The sequence below is a fragment of the Aphelocoma coerulescens genome, chromosome 18 (genome assembly GCF_041296385.1).
Source record: "Aphelocoma coerulescens isolate FSJ_1873_10779 chromosome 18, UR_Acoe_1.0, whole genome shotgun sequence".
Classification (NCBI taxonomy): Eukaryota; Metazoa; Chordata; class Aves; order Passeriformes; family Corvidae; genus Aphelocoma; species Aphelocoma coerulescens.
This window is the reverse complement of record NC_091031.1, coordinates 4,158,725-4,181,758: the sequence shown is the minus strand read 5'-3', so window position 1 is coordinate 4,181,758 and position 23,034 is coordinate 4,158,725. Positions and strand designations below refer to the sequence as shown.

The following is a 23,034-nucleotide window of genomic DNA, read 5'->3' as shown; positions in this document are numbered from 1 at the left end:
TGCAGTAGAGGACCCTTCAGGGAACACTGCTGCTGTGCAGAAGCTCTTTATGAGCATTTGTCCTCTGGCCTTTTCCCCTCCAGGGGAATCTGAGGGGCATTTGAGAACTACTTTGTACTAAAAGCTGGTTAGAGCAAGGGCAGTTGTGTGTTGCCTGACAGGTTGGAGCCCCGCCAATGTGAACATGACTGGTAGGAAAGGTGGGTCTGTACTTGCTGCCCTTTGAGCCTTAGCTGGTTGTTTTTGCAACGTGGGACCCGACCCCAAGATTTAATCTGTAAGTTTACACTTTTTCTCTAAAACTTGTTTCGGGTTTGTTTTTTGTTTTTTTTTCTGTAGGGCTGGGTGGGATGAAGTAAAGAGTTTGAATCTAAGCTTTTAATTTCTTAGAGGTAGAAGTGGGCATATTTGAAAAGCAAGACCCCTATTTATGCCTCAAAGACAAGACTCAAGCATATGTGGGTTACAGGGCAAAGCACTGCTATCTGCAGAATCTAGTTGGGTGTGTGCAGGCAGAAAACAAGTTACAAGACAGACCCTCCTGGCCAAGGTGGCTGTAATTTTTCATCATGGTAACAGTTTCTTTTTAAAAACTAAGTCTCTGCTTCTGCTACAGCATTTGAGCAGGCTCTACATCTGGTGAGCAGTCAATGCTTTGCTTTTCATTCCTGTGCTTTTCAGTAAGTTTGCATATCCTGTTTCTGCTGTGTTGAAGCCATCCTAATGCCCCAGGCTAGACTTGGGAAAGCTGCCTTTGCCCTTTTCAAACATACTCCTGTCCCCTGCATTGGGGCTGGGGAGCAGAGGGGGATTTCTCTGATCCTTCAGCTCTCTTGCTTCTGGCAATTATTTCTGCTACCTGAGGTCAGAATGTGAAGGCTTGAACTAGACAATAATCTTTGGTTTCATCCTCTTTCTTCTGAATTCACTATGGCTTGCAATTCCTTTTACAGTTTTTGGCTGTGCCCAGATCTTGGCTGCAGGTGGAAAAGCAAATCATACCTAGCTACTGTTGGAAATACATCCTCAGGAAGGGTAATAAAGCTCACAGAGAAATGGTAATTCTTCATAAAAGATATTTATTAGATTAAAACAAGTTACATGATAGTTTTTTGGGCAATTTTAGTCACAGTATCATATCAAACAGTGTGAAACTCCAACAACAAGCACTTTTGCTATTAGAAGCTGAATGTGACATGGTTGCAAACACCGCACTGAAAAATTTTGCGTTTTTCAAATCATCGATGTATGTTACAGACAGATTTGAGTTCTGTACTCTGGCATTCCTTGGATGACAATGCAAAATCGTTTCACCAAGTGCAGGAATTGCTTGGACTATGAACACATAACAGTGCTTACAAATAATTTTTTATGTCATCCATATCTCTGCTCACAGGTCTCTGCACCCCACCCTAGATACAAATATGTCTACTAAAGTAATGTTTGCACAGAGAAGCAATGGAGGAGTTACACAAAATTTGAGACCTCTTTTTTATCAGTCCTGATGTTTGCAAAGGCAGCTGTAAAATTGCTTCTATACTGACCCTGGCTTTGCAGTTGGTAGTTGTATTTCATACATGGTGTGTGTCAGAGAACGAAGTATGTTACAGCCAGAGCTGCATATGTGGTGTGAGTTCACTTTTCTGTTGCTGATTCAGAAACAAAAATGTAGTTACACTGGACAAATTCTTTTACTGATCAAGACTACACAGAAATTAACCACAAATCCTAATCTATGAGGTGAGAAGAAAGGGATCGATTGTTGTCTTTGGTTTGAAACCTTGCTTTCTGTGACTCCAAAACTATCAAAGGCTTGGCTCTAAGTACACTTTTACAAGTAGTTTCAAAATTTTTTAGTTATTTTGTCACTATTATAGTTGTTAACTCTGATTTTCTTGTTGCCTGGTGTTTACCCAGGGCAGTCCACTTTTAGTTTTAAATGTGAGAGTGGACAGTTCCGGTGCTGTACCTTTTAAGAGCACAGTGCATATGGTAAGTTACTGCATACCTTATGTTCTTCTGATAGCTGGATCATTTTCAACCTCAATATTGAAAGCAACAAGGCCATTAAATGAAAAGCCTAAATAAAAGGTCACATTTTCATTTCCAGCGGGCACTGATTCATGATGGAGTGGCAAGATACGAAGCTCCTTCACGTGACCACGTATAAATAAATTTCTGTCCTTGGTCCAGCCAGAAACTCTTTTGAGATTGTCACGAATTATGGAAATATTCCATACAGTTCCATGCAGCCACTTCATTCTCCTTTCATCTAAGGATCCCACCATCAATTTATCAATTTTAGTTTTGTGCACAATCTTACTTAAGCCATAACCTTTTCCCAGAAAAAAATGGGTGTAGATTCTTTTCTTTCTGGTAGGAACATCTTTCATTTTGATGTCATATAAGCGTTTCAGGGTTTGAAGGGCTGAAGTTAAAATTTCATCTTTATCTGGATTAGGCTCTTTATCTAATGCCTCATCTGGCCAGTACAGCAAGGTGAGCAAAAAAAAGGCACTTGCTGGAAATGGTCGTTTTCCTTTGAAGAATCTTAGACTGAGCTCACGAAGAGTTGGCAGTGGAAGGAGTTTGGCTGATCCTGGTGTTAAGCAGGCTAATGTGATGTGGCTCAAAATATAATTGATCAGATCGTTGTCCTCTAGCCTGTTCCTTAGCGGGTTTTCTGGATAGAAACTAAGGATCCTTTCTAGCTTTTCAGCTGACCTGTTCTCTTTCTTATCTGTTAAGAATGACAGGATATTGGTGACATTTCCTCCACCACTCCTATAAATATTCATACGTCTCATGAGCTGAGTTTCAGGACCATTGTTGCTGTCATCAGTAAGTGATGTTGAGATGAAAAATTTAGCGTATACCTCTGACTGTCTTTTCAGCCATTTTCTGGGATTATAAATTTGTTCTTCCTTATCATCATTTTCATCATCCTTCTCTTGGTTTTTATCTGTTTGGAAATAACTTAGTTCTTCTGAAATCCATTCTAGAGCATTGTACAGGTTCTGGCGCAAGCCTTTTAAGCGGGAGTGAAGTGTTCCCCATGTTCTTTTTATGTCTTCAGGAATGTAATCTGTAGTGAGGTATTTCACAAGGTCAGTATATTCCCCTTCTGGACTTCTGTGGAATACAGGGAGTGTGGACAAAAATCGAAGAAGGCGACAACCTACTTCTACTTCTCCAAAATAGCCAGCGTTGTTCATAATTTCACGTTCTTCCTTTGCAGCCCGCTGTGCAGCCCTGAAGCATTTCATAGCTTTAAGAGCAATCTCTATCTTCTCAGTGATCCTTTCAGGGGTGTCCTCCTCTGTCATTTTATCCACAGTGAAGCTAAACCATTTCCTGTAGACTTGACCTTCTGTATCCAAAATATAAGAATCAGTTGGCAAATGAGATTTTGCGACCTGTGCCCAGTATTTTGCATCTTCAAATTTTTCGTTGCTGTAATTTAGTCTGGCAAGCTGCTGGGCAAAAAATGGATCTTTTCCAAGGAGTTCATATGCAGCTTTTAAAACAGCAATAGCTTTTTCACAGTCTTCAGCTTCACACACATGTTCAATGAATGGGGAGAAGAGCGTATCGGTATTGTCACCCCTGCTTCTTTTATCACGTCGAATAAACAGATGTCTGATAAACTTTATGAATTCTTCACGTCCAAATCTGTTTTCAAAGAGTATCTTTTCCTGAAGAAGAGTTGTTGCAAGTTGACTTAGTGATTGATTCCCTGAAAGCTGATGCAGAATTTCTTTTGCAACCAGGCAGTGTATTATCCGGACAGATGAAATATAAGTAGTACTTTCCCTTAGCTCAATAAAAATCATTCTTGCTTGTTCACTCAAGCGATGTTTGAAATCGTATGCTCTTGCTTTACTCTCTGTATATGCCCCCAGCCCCAGAAAAGCCTCGCAGTGTGACAGTGAAACGTATGAATTGGGTACATAACAGTTGAGCAAAGCCACGTAACGCATCAAGCAGGTGTCACGAGAGGAAGGGTCGATGCCATGCAGTATGTGTGCTACCAAGTCTGACACGTACGTTTTATTGAACTCCTCACACATCAGCACAAATGTAAGTATGAATTCTGGTTTGACATCTTTCTGCTTCAGTTTTTCAAGTTTAGTGTTGAACAGATTTTTCTCTGACTCTGTCAGCTTGTGAGTGACAGCAACTGTGTCCAGTGGAGAAGCCTTGCAAAGCCTTTCAGGGTCATTGCATCGTCTACAGCACATAAGGATGGAGTAAGGTCTGGAGGTATTCATTTTCCTGGTTGCTACAGCCTCCATTAACTCAATCTGTAGTTCTTCAAAGTACTCATCATCATAATCTTCGATCAGGAGCAGCACAGGAAAACAGTGAGTGATTTCCTTTTCTTCATAATCTCTAAGTGCAAGCACATGGTTACAAACAGTTGAAGGTGAATATGAGGTCTTGATAACAGCACATCTAAAACGCTTTCTGCTTTTCCATAGAACTTGCCGTGCTATTGTGCTTCCACCGCTTCCAGGATGGTGAAATATCTTTAGTTTAGCCACAGAATAATTTCGTCCACTTCCTCGCAAAATGCCGTCCAAGAGTTTGCTTGCCTCCGTGCATGCTTCACGTTCAATGATATCCCCACAGAGTTTTTTATCAGCAAGCCACAAGTTTTCCCACATGATTTTTCTCCCGCGGTAAAAATTTTGTTCTATTTCTTGTTTTTGTTTTTCAGTCCAAAGATTTAATTTGATATCATCACATTGGTCAGCACAAAGGATTTCTAGGGAATACAGTTTCTCTTCTTCCCGCAAGGGAAGTATACACACCCCTCCAGTGGAAGCTGGCAGGTGTCTGGGTTGGGCTGTAGAAGGCAGCATTGATTGGATGGTGGCATCTACATGACTGAGCTTCATACCCACAATACTGCATTGTTCTAGTGTCTCAATGCTGCAGGATTCCTGAGCTAGATTAGCCCACTTTCTGTAATTTTCTCTGGACTCTGCAATGCAGATGATGTACTCCATGCCATTCATCTCTGTATAGAATTCCTGAAAAGTGTCCACAAGTGGTTTCTGCACTGGTGATAGCAATAGAAAAAGCACAATGAAAGAGCGCTCTGGCAGAATTTCCTCACAGATACAAGTAATTACTTTCTTCAGGTATTTTTTTTTTGTTCTAATCCATGTATTTTCATCACAAGGTTTTTCATCCCCAAGGAAGTCACTGCGCCCATTGCAGAATATCCAGCTGGTCTGATCAAACAGTTTCTGAGAGGGAGAATTATCAGTCTTAATTTCTTTGAAAAAATCCTGTAAAAAATAAGAACTTGTTTCATGGTGCTCTTTGTACTTGCTGTACAGTCCTGACACATTAGAATGTTCATCAAAGTCAAAGACACAGAAAATATTCAAGTGCATTAAAAAGTTGATGTAATTCAGATTGTCCTGTTCACAGCTGTTTGTGACAAGGATGTACCGTAGGGAATCATCCATGTAGCTTTTGCCATCATTTAATAGAATTGATAACTTTCTTCCTAAATCTTGAGGTATTTCTGTAGGTGCTTGTTTGCTGGAGAGCTCAGCTCTTTCTCTTTGAGTGTCCCTGTCTGGCACAGCCTGAATGAAAGCAGTGAGTTTGTTGCGCTGCACAGGTTCAGACTTTGCTCCTAATCTCTGGTAGAGAGCTGGTTCTTTGGTCAGGATCACCTTCTGGCTGCTTTCGCTGTATTTTGGCAAATAAACTTCAAAACAATTCTTCTTTACCAAGCTGAATGTTGGTTCAACGTCAACCTCCACTACAAATCTTTGTTCCTGAGAGTCTTTTGAAATCACTTCAACAAACACAGGTGGGTGAATACATTTTCTTGCAACTTCTTGTAAATCGTTGCAAAAGCACTTTTCTATATAATCCAGTGCATCAACAAAGTCTTCTCGGTTTTTGACCTTTATGCCAACAATCTGTCCATGTTTCCAGCCCTTGTCCTCAACACTGTCCATGACACCAAAATGGATGGTGCCATTTGTTCGAATGTTCATGCAGGCTGAAGCGAATCGCATCACTTCAGAGGCAAATTTTGATTGCAGTTGATATTTGTTCAGTTCTGCAGCAATGGCAAAAGATTTGTATTCATGGCAAGGAATTATTAAATCACTGACTCCTGATTCTGGAGCAAGAACTGTATCTTTCACATATTTGAAATCGGTATCCTGACTTCTAAATGGCCGACAGTTTCTGAGCTCTAAAACTTCATCAGCACTTTGAAGCTGGGATTTCTTGCTTTTTCTTTGCCTCTTGCCAGAAGTAGGAGCTGTATTCTCGCTGCTGGTTGTACCCGCAGCACCAGAGCTGCCTCCAGTTGCCGTGCCCTGGGCGGGTGTGTTGCTGGCTCTGGCTGGGCCTGTTTGTGCATCTGTTCTGTCGGGTGTTTTGCTGCTGGAGTCCTCGGCTTGCTGTGCCTTGTCCTGGAGCTGCAGAAGGTCATCTCTCTTGTGGATTAAGATTTGGATTTGGCCTTTCTTCATTCCTATGTCTTTGAGGAAAGACTCATCCAGTTCTATTAGTGCTGGGCCTGTCACTTCTTCTGCATATAGTTTATCTGCATACTCCTTCTTGATTCCAGTAGACTCCAGCCAACATTTTACATGGTTCTCATCCCATTCATTCACAGGTAATGTTTTGTAATCTAGAAGTTAAAATTACATATAACTAATACAAACTAATCTTTGTTTGGCCATGCTGAATGTTAGATTATTTTCTTTCTACCAGTCACAGTGAGAGGTCCTAATTTCTCAAATATGTCAGTTCTGAGGACAAAGTATCCTTAACCTTAATCAGAAGCATTTCTAAACAGTGGTGCAAAACTAATAAATCAGCAAAGCAGGAAACTAGGAAGGAGACTTGGAAGGAAATTATCCTCAAAGGGAGCTAAGGAAATAACTCAATGTTTTTTTGCAGGGAATGATGTGATAAGGTTTATGGGAATTGGCAGGACTGGATTCCATAAACTGGACACGTGTGGGTACATTATTTACCCACTTGAGTCTGATTATTTTCTGCTAAAGGAAGATAGCATCAATACAAACCCTAAGATGATGATAGGAGTACTGATTAGTTCCCCACTAGAGATGAATCCTTCAAATGCAGATATTAAAAAGTAAATTGCTACATATAAAATACAAATTTTCTGAAATCAATACATACCCATTGTCTTTGGTGAGGGAAATCCTGCTGTTAGTGAACAAAACCCTAGAGGGGGAAAAAATAAGTCTTCAGATTTACAGTTAATGTTCCTGTGTTAGTTCAAGCTGACTTTGGTATTCTATTTTCCCAACTTCCTCCCCACCTTTTTGGTCCAAGGTCATTTCTGTGCCTCTAAAAGCCTGTTCTTGCCAGCTACGCTGTTTCTGTGTGCCTATGTGAAGGCAGCTGCTCCTGCCTCTGACACACATGGATGTGAAGGAAATAGGGGGGGCTTGCTGGAGAAGCTTGTGCTGACAGCTGAGCCCAACAGCTCTTTCAACAGAAATATGAACTGGAGAAAAGGAGGCCCACCACCACTGTATCCCCCAGGTTCCATCTCTTGCATTTTATTGCTTTTTCTCACTCTCCCTGCCTTATGTTCCTTCACACTCCCTTTTCTCACTCCCTTCTTTGGTGGGTATAGTCTCCCCTGCTCCTTCTCTTTTCCCACATCTGTTCTGGTGCCTACCAAAATTTCCAAGAAGCAGTTCAACTTACTGCCCAACCCAGCAGAAGGTTTTCTGTTTAATGGGGTGTCCTCGCCTGAGTTGTGACATCCTTCTTGTGCCCAGCCTCCATTTCAGGGGTTGGCTGCAGGGACAGCCAGTTCAGTACTGCAAGAGGAATGGTTTAAATACACTGCTCAGTGTGACAGAAGAGATATGAGACATTCACAGTCAGCAATAACCATCCACGAGCCATGGCCTGGACACCAGGGGTCACAGTAAAAGGTGCACTGTGATGGTGGTGTTTCTTTTTTTACTGTGGTGTGGGGGCTCAGCTCTCTGGTTCAGCCGGTGCAGTAGCTCAGCCAGCTCCACCCCTGCAGCTTGTGGTGCTAAACAGCGCTCTCAGCAAGTGTAAAAGGAGCAGCCACCAGTGCAGCTGGTCAAGGTCTCCACAATATCTGCAAGTGTAAAGGTGGTTACTGAGGGAAGGAGATGAGTGCTCAGTCCCTGGGACTATGGCTTGGCAGGAGGTGAGCTACGCAGAAGGTAGTGGTTTGGGGAGATACTGGTTCTGGGAGAATAGGGTATGCTGGAAAAAACCAACAAGTGCACATTAACCTTTTTTGCACCTGGTCAGCCCTGTGTAAGCCTTGGGGGGCTGAGGCACCAGCATGGCTGTAACTTTCGTGTGAGCAGGTGGCTCTAAGGGGGAGCCTGTTACAGGACTGCCCTGACGTGCTGTAGGTGTAAGACATCCCTCAGGGTAAGTGTAAACAGGCTGGTTATAAAAAGGGTGGGAGACTGATTTCCATTGACACTTGCTGCAGCTTTCCCCGAGAAAGGGGGCTTAAAATGGCTCTGAAATTCTGGTCTTTTAGAGCCTTTGGCCGCCTCTCAGGGCTGGGCTTGTACAGTGGGTCGACTTGTGGTGAATCCCGTTCCGCGCTTGTCTCTCCACCCCAGCCCGCTGTAACAGCTGACGTCAGGAAGCGTTTCGGAGCAGAAAGCCTTGCCGGGGAATCGAAACTGGAATGGAGGCTGAGCAGAGCGGGGGCAGGGCTGGGGAAGCGCGGCTGGAGGGGGCCGGGGGTCGCTGATCCCTCCTGGTTCTAGCAGCAGTCGGGTGCTAGTCGGTGGCACCGGGTTTGTGCTCCAGTGGGCTCTGGCTGCTCTGGGCTGCACGGCTGGGCAGCGAGGGGGTGCAGCTGCGGGGCTGGGGGCAGAGCTGTCTGCGCCCCGCTCCCACGTCTCTGAGCTCTCAGACAGTCCCATGTAGTGCTGCCGAGCAGCTCCCACCCCACTGGGGTGGCCGGGGGGACAGCTGGGCGGGTGGCAGTGGAGGGACATCCTCACTTTTCGTTGAGCCTGCTACCAGTAAAGTAACCCGCCGGGCTGAATGGCCCGCAGCGCACGGAGGGCTTACCTTGCCGAGTGTCTCCAGTGCTGTCCTGCCTGCAGGGTAAGGGTTTCCATAAGAGGAAGGGAGGGAAGGTGCTCCAACACCTGGGTGCCAGGCTCTGCAAGGGCAGCAGTATGAGCACTGTGGGTGTTCTGCAGCTCCTGCGGGTCTCTTGAAAATTATTCCGGAAATAAAAAAGGGGAAACTGCTTTAGACAAACATTTCTGATGAGCCATCCAGTCTCCACCCCCTTCGCAGCAGTGCTTCTGCTGCGTGGTGCTGCTGTTACAATCCAGCAGCCCTAGCCTCACCAAAACCAACTAAGTGTCAGGATGGAGTGTGGGATATATATATTCTTTTTTTTGTATTTTAAACTTTTAGATCCACCTCACTTACTGTCCTCTGTATTAGCTACCTACTCACTCCAGGCCTCCTCACCAAGTAAGGAGTGGAGAGGTTGGCAGGGTAGTTAATAGAGCACAAGAGGCTCCTTAGCCCAGCCCTCTGCCACTGGGGCCCAGGAAGGCTGTGCTGCACACAGAACTGTCTTAGTCTTAGTGACTTTCTGTTTCCTGTAAAACACGTGATCTGTTATCAGCTCAGTTTCATCAAAACCATTTGGTTTGATCTTTATCTTAGCAGCACAAATTCCTGCCATTTTATCTCACTTGTGCACTTGCCTCAGCCACCAGACTGGAGGTGGCTGGTGCCTGGGGACTGTCAGAGTAACAAACGAGGCTCCTGGGCCTTCAGGGAGGCTCAGTGCTCCCCCCCACCCGAACAATTCCTGCATCCTCTGTTGGATCAAGAGGCAGGCAACGAGCTGAGTAGGCTCAAAAACCAGGCACCAAAAACCAGGCCCATGTCGCTTCCCCAGGGAGGCAGGACACGGGGCTGCTGCAGGCCTTGTCTCCTCCCCCACTCAGTTCTGACAGCTCTGAGAGCACCAGGCCTGCTGGGTTCCCTGGACACACATTGTCACTAAAAGCAGTGGGGTACAAGTCTTTATTTAGTAGATTTATAAAAGACCTTTACATGAGAAATACAAAAATATTAAATAGGCTTTGAATCTTTTTAGGTAAAATTACCATTATGTTTTCAAGCTCTAGAAACGTGTAACCTGCGGAGTTTGGCATCTTAGGTAAATTCTCTCACACTTCGTAAAAGTAGGAAAAAAACATCCTGTAAAGTATCTCCAGAAAAGTAGCTGTACATACCCCATCATACGTATTACTGGCAATAATTTATTTAAGACACAATGGCACAGTTATACACATTCCCACTTTGTAATTTATCCTTCAATTCCATTGAAAGATGCAGTATCACTTTCCTCTTCGCGTTGTTATCTGATGATTAAATATAAACACAAAACTGATTAAGACTGATTTGGCATGCTTCATACTTGTACCACTTGGATTTGATACCACTTTGTAGTAAAAATTAAATAAATATAAATACATTAAATAAATATATTGTAAAAGAACACCCCAGCTACATTAGCATTCAGCATTTCTTCATCCTAGCACATGTGATGCTTTGTCACAGCTTCATGGCCAATGTAAAGAAATACTGCATCTTTAACCACACAGGCTCCCGTGGATGGAATTACCAGCCCACACATACAGAAAATGGGGTTTTACAGCTCTGTGGCACCCCTTAAACACTGCCCTGATTTCACTTCTCTGGACAGCTCTTGATTCATGTCCTTTTTCCCAGGACTGTCTCACCCCTGGCCCTGTGGCTGTGGCCTTTTCTTACCCCTTGAGGGACATTTGCAGTTGATGAGTCACAGGCAGCTCTCAGTTGCCATTGGTGTTTGCTGCAGGTACTTGTGCAGATCTGTTCTCATACTGTGAGTTGAGGACTGTTCAAGCTCTTCTGTGAATACTGGTTGATGTTAAACAACAAGGCTTATTTTCAGAGTAGGTAAACCTTGACGATGTTTCAAGTCAGTATTTTTTAAAACCATTGTTTCTGCTCAAGTATGAGGGACTAATTTTCCAGGGTAGCACTGATTAAACAGAAATGGTACTTTCGTACCATTTTTTGGATAATTGTGAATGATTCCCTTTACAATCACTGTGGTGTGCCTAATGCCTAATGTGGCAGCAGTGCAATGGCAGGTTCGGATGATTTGCTACAACCAAAGGGCTCCTTTTGCACATCCCAGTCCCAAGTAATTATATTATTTCAATCACTGAATTAGAATTTTTTTTTTTTTTGGTAGTAGTAAAACACATCCATTACAAAATCACATACAGTACAGGGATATTGGGTGATGGTTATATCCAGCTTTTGCTCTTCATTTCCACAGTCTTGAAAACTTGCCTTGGAGTCAGTAACTCCATCCCCAGGGTTCAAACTTTACCACTCACACCCTGGGCTTCACTATGTCCTGATCCAGCACAGGCACAAGTACAAGGCACTTTTTGGAAGCTTGGTTTCTTCAAAGAGAGAGAATTCAGCTCTTTGATCCCACTTTTCCATGCTAAGGGTAGGCCTGTGCTTGGAATGTTGGTCCCAGAAAGCAAGCTCCATCCCCTCTCCTCTCAAACCGTCTCTCCTGTAAGGCTCAGCTCTGCAAAGTCCTCAGCATAGTAATGCTGGAAGAGTCTTTCGTGGCAGCAGATGTGCATAGCGTGGTAGGTGTGCAGGAGCAGGCGAGGGAAACGAGCTGTAAAGTAACACACAAAATCATCTGGGATGGAGCCCAGGGTCTCCTGCACTTCGAGAGGCAGCTCCCTGTAATGGTGCTTCTGTGGAGGAAAACAGAAGAGGAAAAGCTCAGTCAGAGGGTTTGTTCAGGAGCCTCTCGCAAACAAAGCTGTTGGTGTTCCTGGACACAGTAACCTCCTACTGGTCTCTGGTAAAGGAGTTCAATACCCAAACCAGGGTCTGACACAGGCTGGCAACAACAGCAGCCAGAGGCGGGACTAGAGAGTGCATGAAGAAAAGACTCCTTTACCTTATTTCTCATTGCCCTCAGAAGGTCCCGGACAGAGCCACCTTTATAGGATCTGAATTTTCGAAGATCTGCAAGAGAAACAAGGGTTTTTTTGTGTTGTGATGCAGTTTTAGGTGCTGGGGTGTGTGTCTGCAGCCACAGATCCTAGGTGTGTTTTAGTATATAAACACGTACTTGAATTTGAAGAAATGCTTTACTGGCAAGTAACAGTGATGTGCCAAAACTGAGACAGTGTTATCCTCACTTTCCTGTCCCAGCAAACTGGGAACAGCAGGTAATTCCCACTCTGATAAAATGTTGTCCATTACCTGTCTGAAGAGGAACAGTGATGTGCTCTCTCCAGTCCATTTTCACCACTTCTCTTCCACCTCTTTCTAATTGCTTGACTATTGGACCATCTAAAGATTCTTTCTCTATCCGGTCACTAACATCCTGGAAGAGACATTATTTCTAGTTTTATTTCCAAGCTTTTCACAATATTTTCAAATTGCTGCTTCTGGCCAATTATTTATTACCAGCCTGTCCTGGTAATAAAGTTAGAATTGCACTTCACTCCAAGACAGTGCTTGGGAATGGATACAAAAGTTTTCGAGATTACTTGTTTCACGCTTTGCCAAAGCCTTTTTAGCACAGAGAAGAAGGTAAGGCTAGAAAGGATCTCAAGTCCTCAGCCACTTCCCACCCCACATCAGGATTGAGTGCATGTTCACTCCTGTTCTTTAAAACCCTCCTGGCCACGTTCTCAGTGGGTACTGCAGCTGCTAGAGGAGACCTTCTTTTCACCAATGGACCTTGGTAACATCAGTTCTGGCCCCCTGGGAAAGATCTGCTGTAAGACTAAGCCAATTGCTTAGGAGCTACACCCAGGTATTACAGCTGGGTTGCCTCACTCCTCACACTAAGGCTGTGGATTCTATGACCTCAAACAGGCACAAAAGAGAGACTGAATTCAAGACCCGAAGAAAGTCTACAGGAGCCCTGAGATCTGAGAGGAGAGCAAAGGTCATCACAAACCTGAAAGAACTGGAGCTGTTTTTCTAGACTCCAAAAGAAGGGGTGTTTGAGAACACAGCTGGCAGATGGCCGTTTCTGAGGGTCCATGTTGATCATCTGCTCTATTAAATCATGAGCAACAATGTCTTCTGTAAGGAAGAGGGTGCAGGGAAATTTACTTCTTTTATTTTCTCTACGTTCTTAGGCTGTAGTGAAATGTAAAATGTTGTGATTTTGTAATTCAGAAATTCATTATGGTCTCTACTTCCTCCTGCCCTGCTAGTTCAAGTGCTGCGCTCACAGATGTGCTGGGCAACCAACAGAAAGAATATCAAAGACTAAGAATATCAAAGTTCAGCTCTCTCTCACCCTTTAAATACAGGAAATAACTTCACAATCAAGATTGCAGGGTTCCAAATTGTGTATTCCAGAAATGCTCTGGGGCACTAACTCTGAGAACTTTAGGCCCTCTACTTCAGGAGGACCTGAGGAGTACAAGTTTCCTCTCTTGTGGGCCTTGTTTCTGTCCTTGGTGTTGTTGTTTAACAGGCTGGATCGCTCACTGATCCCTGCAGTGCAGCCCTTACCATGCCTCCCTGCATCCAAAGCCTCCAGGCTGTATGCTCCCAGCAGGATGTTGGCTTGCCGCTGCAGGGACTTGCCAAAGGGATGGCCACCTTCAGACACCACATAATAGAAGACACAGCCAGCTGAAAAGATGTCCACGGTGTACGTCTGCAAAGAAACAGCCTTCAATAGCAGTAACGTCTTTTCCCCCTGAAAGCTCTGATTGTCACAGGGTGGTTATTTTGCATCTGAGAGCAGAAGGAAATTTTCAGACTTGTACATCTGAGCAGCAAGGCAGCCTGGAGGCCCAGGCACCAAGTGCTGCCTATGGTAGGATCTGGCCTGCTCCTGGGCAGCCTGGGAAGGGCAAGGACTTACAGGGTTCTCTTTGCAGTCTTCACTCAGCATCTCTGGGGCAATCCAGCCTTCGGTGCCCGGCACACCCGAGCGGCGGCTGAAGCTGTGCCTGCCCACGGCCAGCTTCTTGCACAGCCCAAAGTCTGAAATCATGGCTTTGACTTTCCCATGAGCATTGGGCATTGAGATGAGGATGTTGTGGGGCTTCAGGTCCCTGTGAACTGTTACAAACATCCACTTATCCACTCAGGCACTCCCAACAATCTTTGTAAATTTTTAAATGAACCTTTCACAAGGCTGAACTACCATTCATTAAACCAAAGGCATAACTTCCAATGATTGTTTTTGGTAGAGGCTCATTTTTTTATTCCATCATGTTTTATATTACTCCTATCTAAAAACTTCAGCACCCTGCACCAACAGTAAGGACTTGCTTTAGTATTCTGGGGCTGCAGAATGTTGCAGGGACAAGGCCAGTGTCAAATCATAAAACCATGGAATGGTTTGGGTTCAAAGGGACCTTAAAGACCGTCTCATTCCAACTCCCCTGCCATAGGCATGGACGCCTTACAAGAGGCCAGGTGAACAGACCAGTACCAGGCCAGTGTCTCTTCTTTTTCCAGTTAAGAAGATGTAGTCCTCCCTCCAGTCCTGAAAGGAGAGGCATTCTTACCAATACTCAGGGAGTGCAGGTAAGCCAGCCCAGATGTTGTCTGCTGCAGGAGAGTGATGGGTTGTAAGCCACGGTGGCTGAAGGCCTTCTGCTCAACATACTGCAACAGAGAACCAGGAGAGTCAGCCACAGCACTGCTTAGAGGCTGCATAAATCATAAATCCATGCACTTCACCGTCCCAAAAAGATGCGACTGGGTAAGATGTGCTAGCTGGTAATACACAGCAAAGAGCCTTTTTTTGGCTGAAGGTGATGATCTCTGAAGTCTCATTCAGAGAGAGAATTCTGTATAGCACTGTGCTCCAGAAAGAACAGAGTCTTCAAAGTCTGCATGGTAGGAGGGGGAGGATGACTAGAAGGGAGTCCTTCACAAAAAGTTAAAATCAAAGGACAACAGCTTCTGTCCATAAATCAGTCCAGGGTTAGGGATGTCTTCCTAAAGGTCTGAAAACACCCCTGTTCTAGGATTGTGTAATTGTTACAGAGGTGGCAGTGGGAGTAAATAGAACATCTCCTGCGTCAGGCACTTCAGCAACTTAAGCTCAAGGGAAGTGAAGGCCTTCCAGGGAGAAGATGTTCCCAGCTCTGTGGGTCACCTCCTGTAGGGTGGCAGCACACAGCTCAATGGCAATGTACTGGAACTGCCGGTCCCTCTCCGTGCAGAAGTAGCGGATCACGTTCGGGTGCTCGTCGGACTCGCGCAGCAGCTGCACCTCCCGGTCTGCGAAGCTGAAGCACTCAGGGAGAATCCTCTTCACTGCCACATCGCGGTTATCAAATGAGCCCCTGCAGCCAGGGAGGGAAGGCACAACAACCCTTCACACTCTGGAGCCAAAGCATGTACAGAAAACATGACAACAGAAGCCATTGTAGAGCCTAATGAAAGCAGGTACATGGAAATGTACCTGGAAACAGGTACATTTGGCCAGTAAACACTTCTTAGGGAAGTAAAGTAGTTTTTGCTAGTGAAGAAAATGCATGAAAATATTCCAGACACGTGCAAAAAGTTTCATTTCTGTTCATAGTAGATGTGAGGGCTTTTATAAAAAAAATGAATTAAAGGGACCTAATACAAACACAACATTGGTCTGTTTAATGCACACATTCTCTTCTACCTGTAAACAATTGTCCCTTCAGCTCCATGTCCCAATACGTCTTTAGGGTTAAACGAAATCTTGCCAACAACCACTTGGTTTGCTTCTTCATCTGAACAAGAAAAGAAAAACAAGCACTGGTTTAGGATGGGGCAAAGCAGCTTTTTAAACTGCACAGACTTTGGGGCCAGTCTGTAAAAGTCTTTTAGCTCATGTTTAAGTTTAACACACATATGATCAAAAGAAATTAGTATGTCCACATTGGTACTTACCCTGAGTAGGCAAATACCCTGTGGTGACCCAGTGAGCCAACATCAAGAGTCAGAACACATTTACACACATCTCCTGACGTAAGGTCTGGAAAGATTATGGCTCACAGCTGTGAGAAATGAGTGGTTCTCAGCAGCCAAATTCTTTCTAAAAGTTTATAGATGTTGAATTAAGGAAATGCTGACTAACAGTTATGGAAGCGGGTTTAACAGCCTTTGAAGGGACAAATGAGTGCACAGGAAGACCAGGCAGGAAGGTTGCGCTGCCTAATCCCCATCTCTTGAGTCCAGTTAATCATCTTAATACACATTTCTATCTGAATTAATATCTCCCTAGAATGGCTACAAGTGACAGGAACATACTGCCCTGGAAAGTACAAGCCTTCAGCTGGCTGTTACTGTAAAGCAACAATCCTGCTGAGGGTCAGGGCATGGAGGCCTGCCTGTGGTGTGCAGGGCTCAGCCTGAATGAGGACGATGGTTCTTTTCATCTTGCTGAGCTATAAAGTATCATCAGTAATATTCTCCTGTACCATCACAAAGACTGGGGAAATAGAGACACAATAAACCACACTGGGTCAATTTACCTCCCTCTTCTTGCTCAGTGGAGAGGCAGCTCCCAACATCAGATGTGGAGACATTGGAATAGGCAGAGTGGTTTGATGCTCTGGGGGACAGGTTTGGGGTGCTGGCAGCTGAGCTTTCCATCTGGCCATATGACGTGTCCAAGAAATCTGCATCGGGTGGGAGGTCACTGGGAGCACCAAAGGACAGCTTCTGCTGCTGCAAGAGCTGGATCTTCTCTTCCAGCTGATGCTGCCTCTGCTGCTGCTGATGGACACTCTGTGAGAAAGGACCTCAGTGAAGATTTGGCAGTCAGGTCATGCAAGGGAACTCTACAGCTATTGGGGAGCTACTTCTAAAAGGTGGGAGCCAAACTCTCCTGCCCTGTCCCTGCCAACCACACAAGTTGGGGAATGTTCACTCACAATTTCTATTTCATTCTGGACTTCCATTGCCAAGATGAGAAATCACATGGCTTGGTTAAAAAAGCTCTTACTAGGTTGACCAGGTGTGTTTAAACCATTGAAGGATAAAGGCTTTGATCCAAAACCTGACAGTGGTTAAGGTGAGGAAGAGAACAGTAAAGCCAATAATGCTAAGATCATGTCCAAAAAGAGTAATACCTACAAAACCCACAACTGGTGGGTGGTGAATGGAAAAGAAAACCTCTCCAGAGTTGGCACATATGGCCAGAGAAATCACTGTTAAGTCAAACATGTGCCTTTTCTCCCCAGTGCACATCTGTGAAGAGGGAAAAATCCCTAGAGTGTGTCATTAACTCCTGTATCATTTCTGGGCTCTACAATGTTCCTGATTCTCCCAACACTCAAAAGCACATCAAGCCAGGTCAGCATTACCATTGGGTAGGTGATGATAAAAGCCACCCAGCCCACAAGCAGGAAGGTGCTGAGGATGATCGTGGCCATGTCCTTCAGCATGGAGTCCACCGGAGTCTCTAGCCGTGGGATGGGCCGAGCAGGAGTCTCTTCAATATCCTTTGGAGCAGCTGGAGGCCCTTCTGTTGAGGAACCTTCAACGATGTCAATGACCTGAGGCAAAGAAAGCTCTGTTAGCTCAGTATCTCTGGGTAATGAGGCATTTATAGCCAGCCTTTCTGCTACATCATTTTTAGTAATTTCTAAACCTACCAAAGTTTAAGTTTTGCATGTGGAGAAACAAAAGCAGCGGAAAGCCTTAATTCTGAAACAAGAAATGACACTTCCTCATACCAGTGATTCTATGTGCTAAATACATGAACATCTGATACAAAAAATGTGAAGTAATTCCATGCAGCTTTCCTTCTGTGTCCTCCCCCAACTTCCACTCCTTTTTATTCTTCTATTATGCAGTAAGAGAATAATTCTCATCACAAACCTCTTCAATAGTGGCTTTATCAGAGTCAGCTGGAATCACGTTTTCAGGCCTCTTCGGTAGGTTGCTTGGGAATTTCTCCAGGATCTTTGTGGGGGCAGATAATGGTGTTTCATGGTGCCCTTTAAATAAAACACACTTGTTGAAACAGAAAGCTGTCCTTTTTTAGGACAGATATCCTTGATTGCAGAATCTTTGCTGAAGAGTGAGAACATCACATAACACAATGCTAATGTATAGAACAGGAAAGAGAAAGGAGAGGGAAAATGGAGGGCAGAGGTCACTGAGAGCTGCAGAGGAACATGAACTGTCTACCTGACATACTGCAGGAGGGAGGGTATTAACAAGGAAAGGGATCATGGGAAGAGAAAGGTGGCACTTAAAAAAAGCTGGAAGTTGCACACTGTCCCTGCCCCAGAGCTCCTGTCATATAAATCACTCAATTATCACCAGTCATCACTTAAAACTGAACTTCAGACAGTTCCTCATTTTTGAAGCAGAATTGTAAATGCACTGAAAAGTCAATTCCAAAATTCAGGGACTTGGGACACACAGGATAGGCTGACAATTAATAAACATTATCTTCAGCCTCTGTGTTTTAATCTATTTACAAAATGGAGCAAACGTGACTGTCTGATCCATATGATGAGAATTAAGGTAACTGCATGCACAATAAAAAAATCCAGAAGGACTCAAATACAATATTTACTGTAAATAATAAATTACTATACCCCGCTCTGAGGGAGGGGGCAAATAAGCAATAAGTAACTTTCCACACATGGAGCACTTCACCCTGTGACGGAATAAGGCAGGAGCCTTGAGAAAACCAGAAGGCAGGTGGATATGTAACACATTAGTTTATATGCAAATGAGGATGAATTGGACACTATTACTAGAATTCAGTAATTATGGCCAGACAGGGCCTCCCACACCTATCAGCAGCCAGTCATTCCAGTAGTTGAGCTTGTGCTTTTCCTTCAGCCTGCCCGAAAATTTCACATCAGTGCTGGGCGTGATCACGCACTCGCCGTTGTCTTCAATGGTGACTCCTTTTGTTTTTGGACCTTCTAGCAAGGGAATGGCGCTGCCACGGGGCTACAGAGAGATCAGTGTTACAATTACTGTTACTGTGACCTTAGAATATTTAAATAGGCAACTAAATTAAAAAACTGGAGGTTGAAATGGATGGGCAAGCAAAGATTACTGGCAGCAAAGTCACTGTGAGTAAACACGGCCATTATGCCCTTAGCAGCTGCTTCCACAACCTTGGACATTGGACCTTTTCAGGGACATGTTGCCTGGGAGATGAGATTACTCCTTTTTTTTTGTTTTCCCCTAAAGTTAAGCAGGATCTGTATTTCCTACCTGGCAGCCACAGTGAGCAAAACAGAACTATGATGCAGTTTCCTGTCTATGGGGAGTTACTTTGATGAACAAACAAGCAATTTTAACACGAACCACAAAGCACCAACAATAGCAGTAACCTCCGGTCTGCTTCTGCTGAGCCTGCCTGGCACAATTTCTGGGGAGCTGCACTTACTGCTTTGCAGCATTGGAAATGATTACAGAAGTATGGTCATGCCTTCTGGGGTTTGTTGTTAATTGTTTCAGGAAATACTTAATTTGCTATGCTTTTCTTGATAGAAATCTGCAAAACCCTCAAGTTTCTGTAGATGTACAGTCTTCAGTGTTTTATTTTCTACTTTAATTTAATATATTTTTATGCATGATTCCATTTCAACCTTTTTTCCAAGCCCAAGACAGCACTGATCCCATAAGGGTACTTTCCTACCCAGCAGCTCCCCACTTACCACGACAGTGACTCCCTCGTGCACCATGGAGGGCGATGCGTACAAACTCGTGGAGTATTTCCCCACGTACAGGGTTGGGCTGCAGAAAAACAGTCACTGTTAGCAGCAGGCAAATGGATGTTTTACCATCCCAGCTAAAACCTGGGCAACACAGCCCTTCAGAACAGTGCGGGAGCTTCCCAAATCATAGGTATTTGTATCTTGAAAAGCCTTGATCCGTAAAATTATTTGAAGTACTGCTGTACTATGAAGCCTTTTTTTTAAAATTATGAAAGCACTGTCAGTTCATTATTCACAGAACTGTTGCTCATTTGATAAAATTCATGTCCTATTTCTGCATTTTTCAAAAACTGGCATTTGCAAAAATGCTGTGCACCATTTTCATAGTGTGTGTGAAAGGCTTCACATAAGGAAAACCAATTTAATTCCACATTCTGAGAAACTATTCAACACAGAACATCTGATAAAACTTAGGAATACACACTTCCTACATTTATAAGTTTTTTTGTTTGGTCTCTGACTTTACACACTAAAAGATCAAATACTATATAAAAGAACACCTGGAGAGCTAGAACTGCTTTTATGCATTCTTTTCACCATGTTGCAACTTGTAGCACAACCCTTAACTGTTTTGCTTAATGACAAAGCTCTGTCAAATGGACGGTGAGAACAGCAGAATCTCAAACTCACGTCAGTTTGCTCTTGGTCTCTGTTTCCTTTGGGAAGGGATATTTCCACTTGGTGATGTGTCCAACCTCCCCAGACATGAAGGTCAAGTAGCGCAGGGTCTCGATGCCCACGTTAGTGTGCAGGACTTTCCTCAGCCCCTCTCGCTGCCAAATGTAAAAGGCCACCACAGGGGACGCGTAATTCTGGATCCACAGCACGTCGCCGGACTCACTGTCCACAGTCACCACCAGCCCGTCCCCATTGGACACGAAGTGGGACATTTCTGCAATGCATGGATGTGTGGAGATTACCTGCATTCTGCAGCTTTAATCATACACAGGAACAGTTCTGCCTGCAGTCACCATCACACCCTTCCCTGCACAGCAGCTGAGCAGCAAAGCTGTGGCTAGAACTGGGCTGATACAAGTTCAGCTGCCATTCAAGAGTGTTGCAATCAGGTTGTGCACCACAGTTCAGGTTTGCTGCCTCTCCTTCCATTTCTCACTGATTTTAAGGAATCACACCTTCAAGAGCTGCACCCTCCTGGATTCAATTTACCTGAAGCTACCTAACAGGCTTTAGATATTGCAGTATGTGATGGATAAAAATGGGCAGAAGTACATGCACTGCACAAAAAAATCAGAATATTTTTGCCTATATACAAAACCCCACTGCAGGAGGGAGACAGCAATTAAATTCTTACTGTATTTTATGTCTTCATCAGGCAAAGTAGCTGCATAATCAAAATAGGTGGCATTCCATCGCAGCTCCTTCTTTTTGGTGTCATACATTGTGATCGTGTACTCTGTTAAAAAACATACAGTCTGTGAAGCAAAAAAACCTATGAGAGAATAGAATCAATCTTCTCAAATCTGAGACACTCCTCAAACACTACACACCACTCACTGCTGTCAGCATTTCATTTTCCCAACACTATCCCACTTAAGGAACACATTAATAGAGAGGTTAAGGAACAAGTCTGTGACACTTATTCCTGTTTCTAGTCAGCACCTCCATGGTGTTGGTCTAACTTTACCAGTTATATAGCACACTACACTTGTGATGTCAGTGGATCTGCTCTATTTTCGTCTTCTTTAAACAGTTTTTTAAAAGCTGTATGTTACAGAGCAAACAGTTCTCAGCTGCTTCTGGAATACACCATTAATTACAATACAAATGCCACTTAGTCAACAAGAAGAATAATGGACCTACTGCCAAAGTTTAAAAACCAGTATCTTTCTGCTGCTACAGTTAATAATTCTTCTATGTACAGTCTAAAATTGTAATTTACAGAAGTTTTTCTAAGAAATAAACTTGAAAACCTGAACTGACCACAGGGTCATTTGTTATAAGCCTAAACTTTAAAAAACAGAATTTTCTTTTAAACTACAGGAAAAAAAAGCATATGACCTGTTCTCCCAAGATACAGGAGGGATGTTGACGGGCAAAGACTTTCTGCAAAAGAGGAAGTCAAGGTCTGCTGTTTCTCCCCAGTCATGAGGTCAACCACATACCAAATATCCTGCTTTTTCCCTGAAATCATAATTTAAGTTACATTACCATTCAGCTGGAAAAACTGCACTTTCATTCAGCTTTTCAGTCTTCTTTTTTCTTTAGTAGACTCATGGACTTAGCACAAATAAAGCATTTTTAATAAAACAGTTTTTCATAGTCAGACTTAGTTTCATTTAGCACTACTGGCCAATCCCAAATACTTGCACTAGTGACCGCAAACCCCAAACCCAAATACAGTATTTAGAACAGTAAGTACTATTGGCTGAATGATTTTTTCACATATAAAATCTAATAGTGCTCTGAGTGCAGCAGATCCTGTGAGCTCTCAGATGAGGAGACTTGAAGTGCTCATGGTGAATGATAGGAGGTGGGGGAAAAAAAGTGAGGGTCTACACCTATCAAATTGCTTAAGCATTGTAATCCAAACATCCCATTCAAGACTTTGTGAGCCATGACCTTAAGAATTTCTTTGAAGTTAGTACAGGTATGTCATGTTTAAAAGCTTCAAATAAACATTTTTTTCTCATTTACTGGCAAGACATGAAGTGAAGAACCAGAAGTAGTATTGGCCCTTCAGGAGATTTAAAAAATGCCAACACTAAGATCACTCTAATCTCCACATATTTTACTGTTGTGATAAGTAACACTCCTTTTCTCCTCCCAAACCCATCTGCAATTAGAATGAGTCAGGACAGTGAGCCAGAAATTTATTATTTGTATTATAAATGAACTGACTGTACCTCAGACAATGGAGGATGTCTAACTGTGGTGCAATGGGATTTCTAATTTTATCCTAATTATCAGGCAGTCAATAACATTTATAATCATAGAAGATTTTAAGTAGAAATCACATTTTGTTGAGAGACTGCATCTCAAGAAACCAAAAAACCCCATACAGGCATGCCACTGCTTAGAATAGGAATTTTCTCCTTCAGGAAAAACAATTGGTATTTAATCACCACACAGTAACTGCATCCTGTATTAATCAGATTTTCTGTCATTGGAAAGATTTACAAAAAACCATAATTAATACCCAAAATTTCCTTCAGTCTGTCTGGGAGTCTCCACATTTTGTAGCTGCTGAACATCTTACAATCTAAAAGAGATAATA

At 43.5% G+C, this 23,034-nt stretch overlaps 1 protein-coding gene across 10 annotated transcripts in view; it reads right to left on the bottom strand.

Annotated features, from left to right (window-relative positions):
- Window positions 1-1,062: 1,062 nt before the first annotated feature.
- The window catches only part of ERN1 (endoplasmic reticulum to nucleus signaling 1), a 40,671-nt gene continuing 18,699 nt past the window's right edge, over window positions 1,063-23,034 (bottom strand). Inside the window, exons 6-24 of one of the 10 annotated variants that reach the window (XM_069032899.1) lie at window positions 21,819-21,941; window positions 21,112-21,213; window positions 20,430-20,691; window positions 19,740-19,818; window positions 18,861-19,023; window positions 17,932-18,050; window positions 17,415-17,606; window positions 16,581-16,836; window positions 15,746-15,836; window positions 15,227-15,416; window positions 14,631-14,730; window positions 13,979-14,178; window positions 13,621-13,768; window positions 13,055-13,182; window positions 12,349-12,472; window positions 12,041-12,108; window positions 9,100-11,831; window positions 7,726-7,841; window positions 7,189-7,233 (exon numbers count right to left, since the gene is read on the bottom strand). In XM_069032899.1, coding sequence (XP_068889000.1) covers window positions 11,625-11,831; window positions 12,041-12,108; window positions 12,349-12,472; window positions 13,055-13,182; window positions 13,621-13,768; window positions 13,979-14,178; window positions 14,631-14,730; window positions 15,227-15,416; window positions 15,746-15,836; window positions 16,581-16,836; window positions 17,415-17,606; window positions 17,932-18,050; window positions 18,861-19,023; window positions 19,740-19,818; window positions 20,430-20,691; window positions 21,112-21,213; window positions 21,819-21,941 — 2,552 coding nt within the window. In that variant the 3' untranslated portion in view covers window positions 7,189-7,233; window positions 7,726-7,841; window positions 9,100-11,624. The other 9 variants (XM_069032902.1, XM_069032903.1, XM_069032901.1 and 6 more) reach the window with 9 other exon arrangements.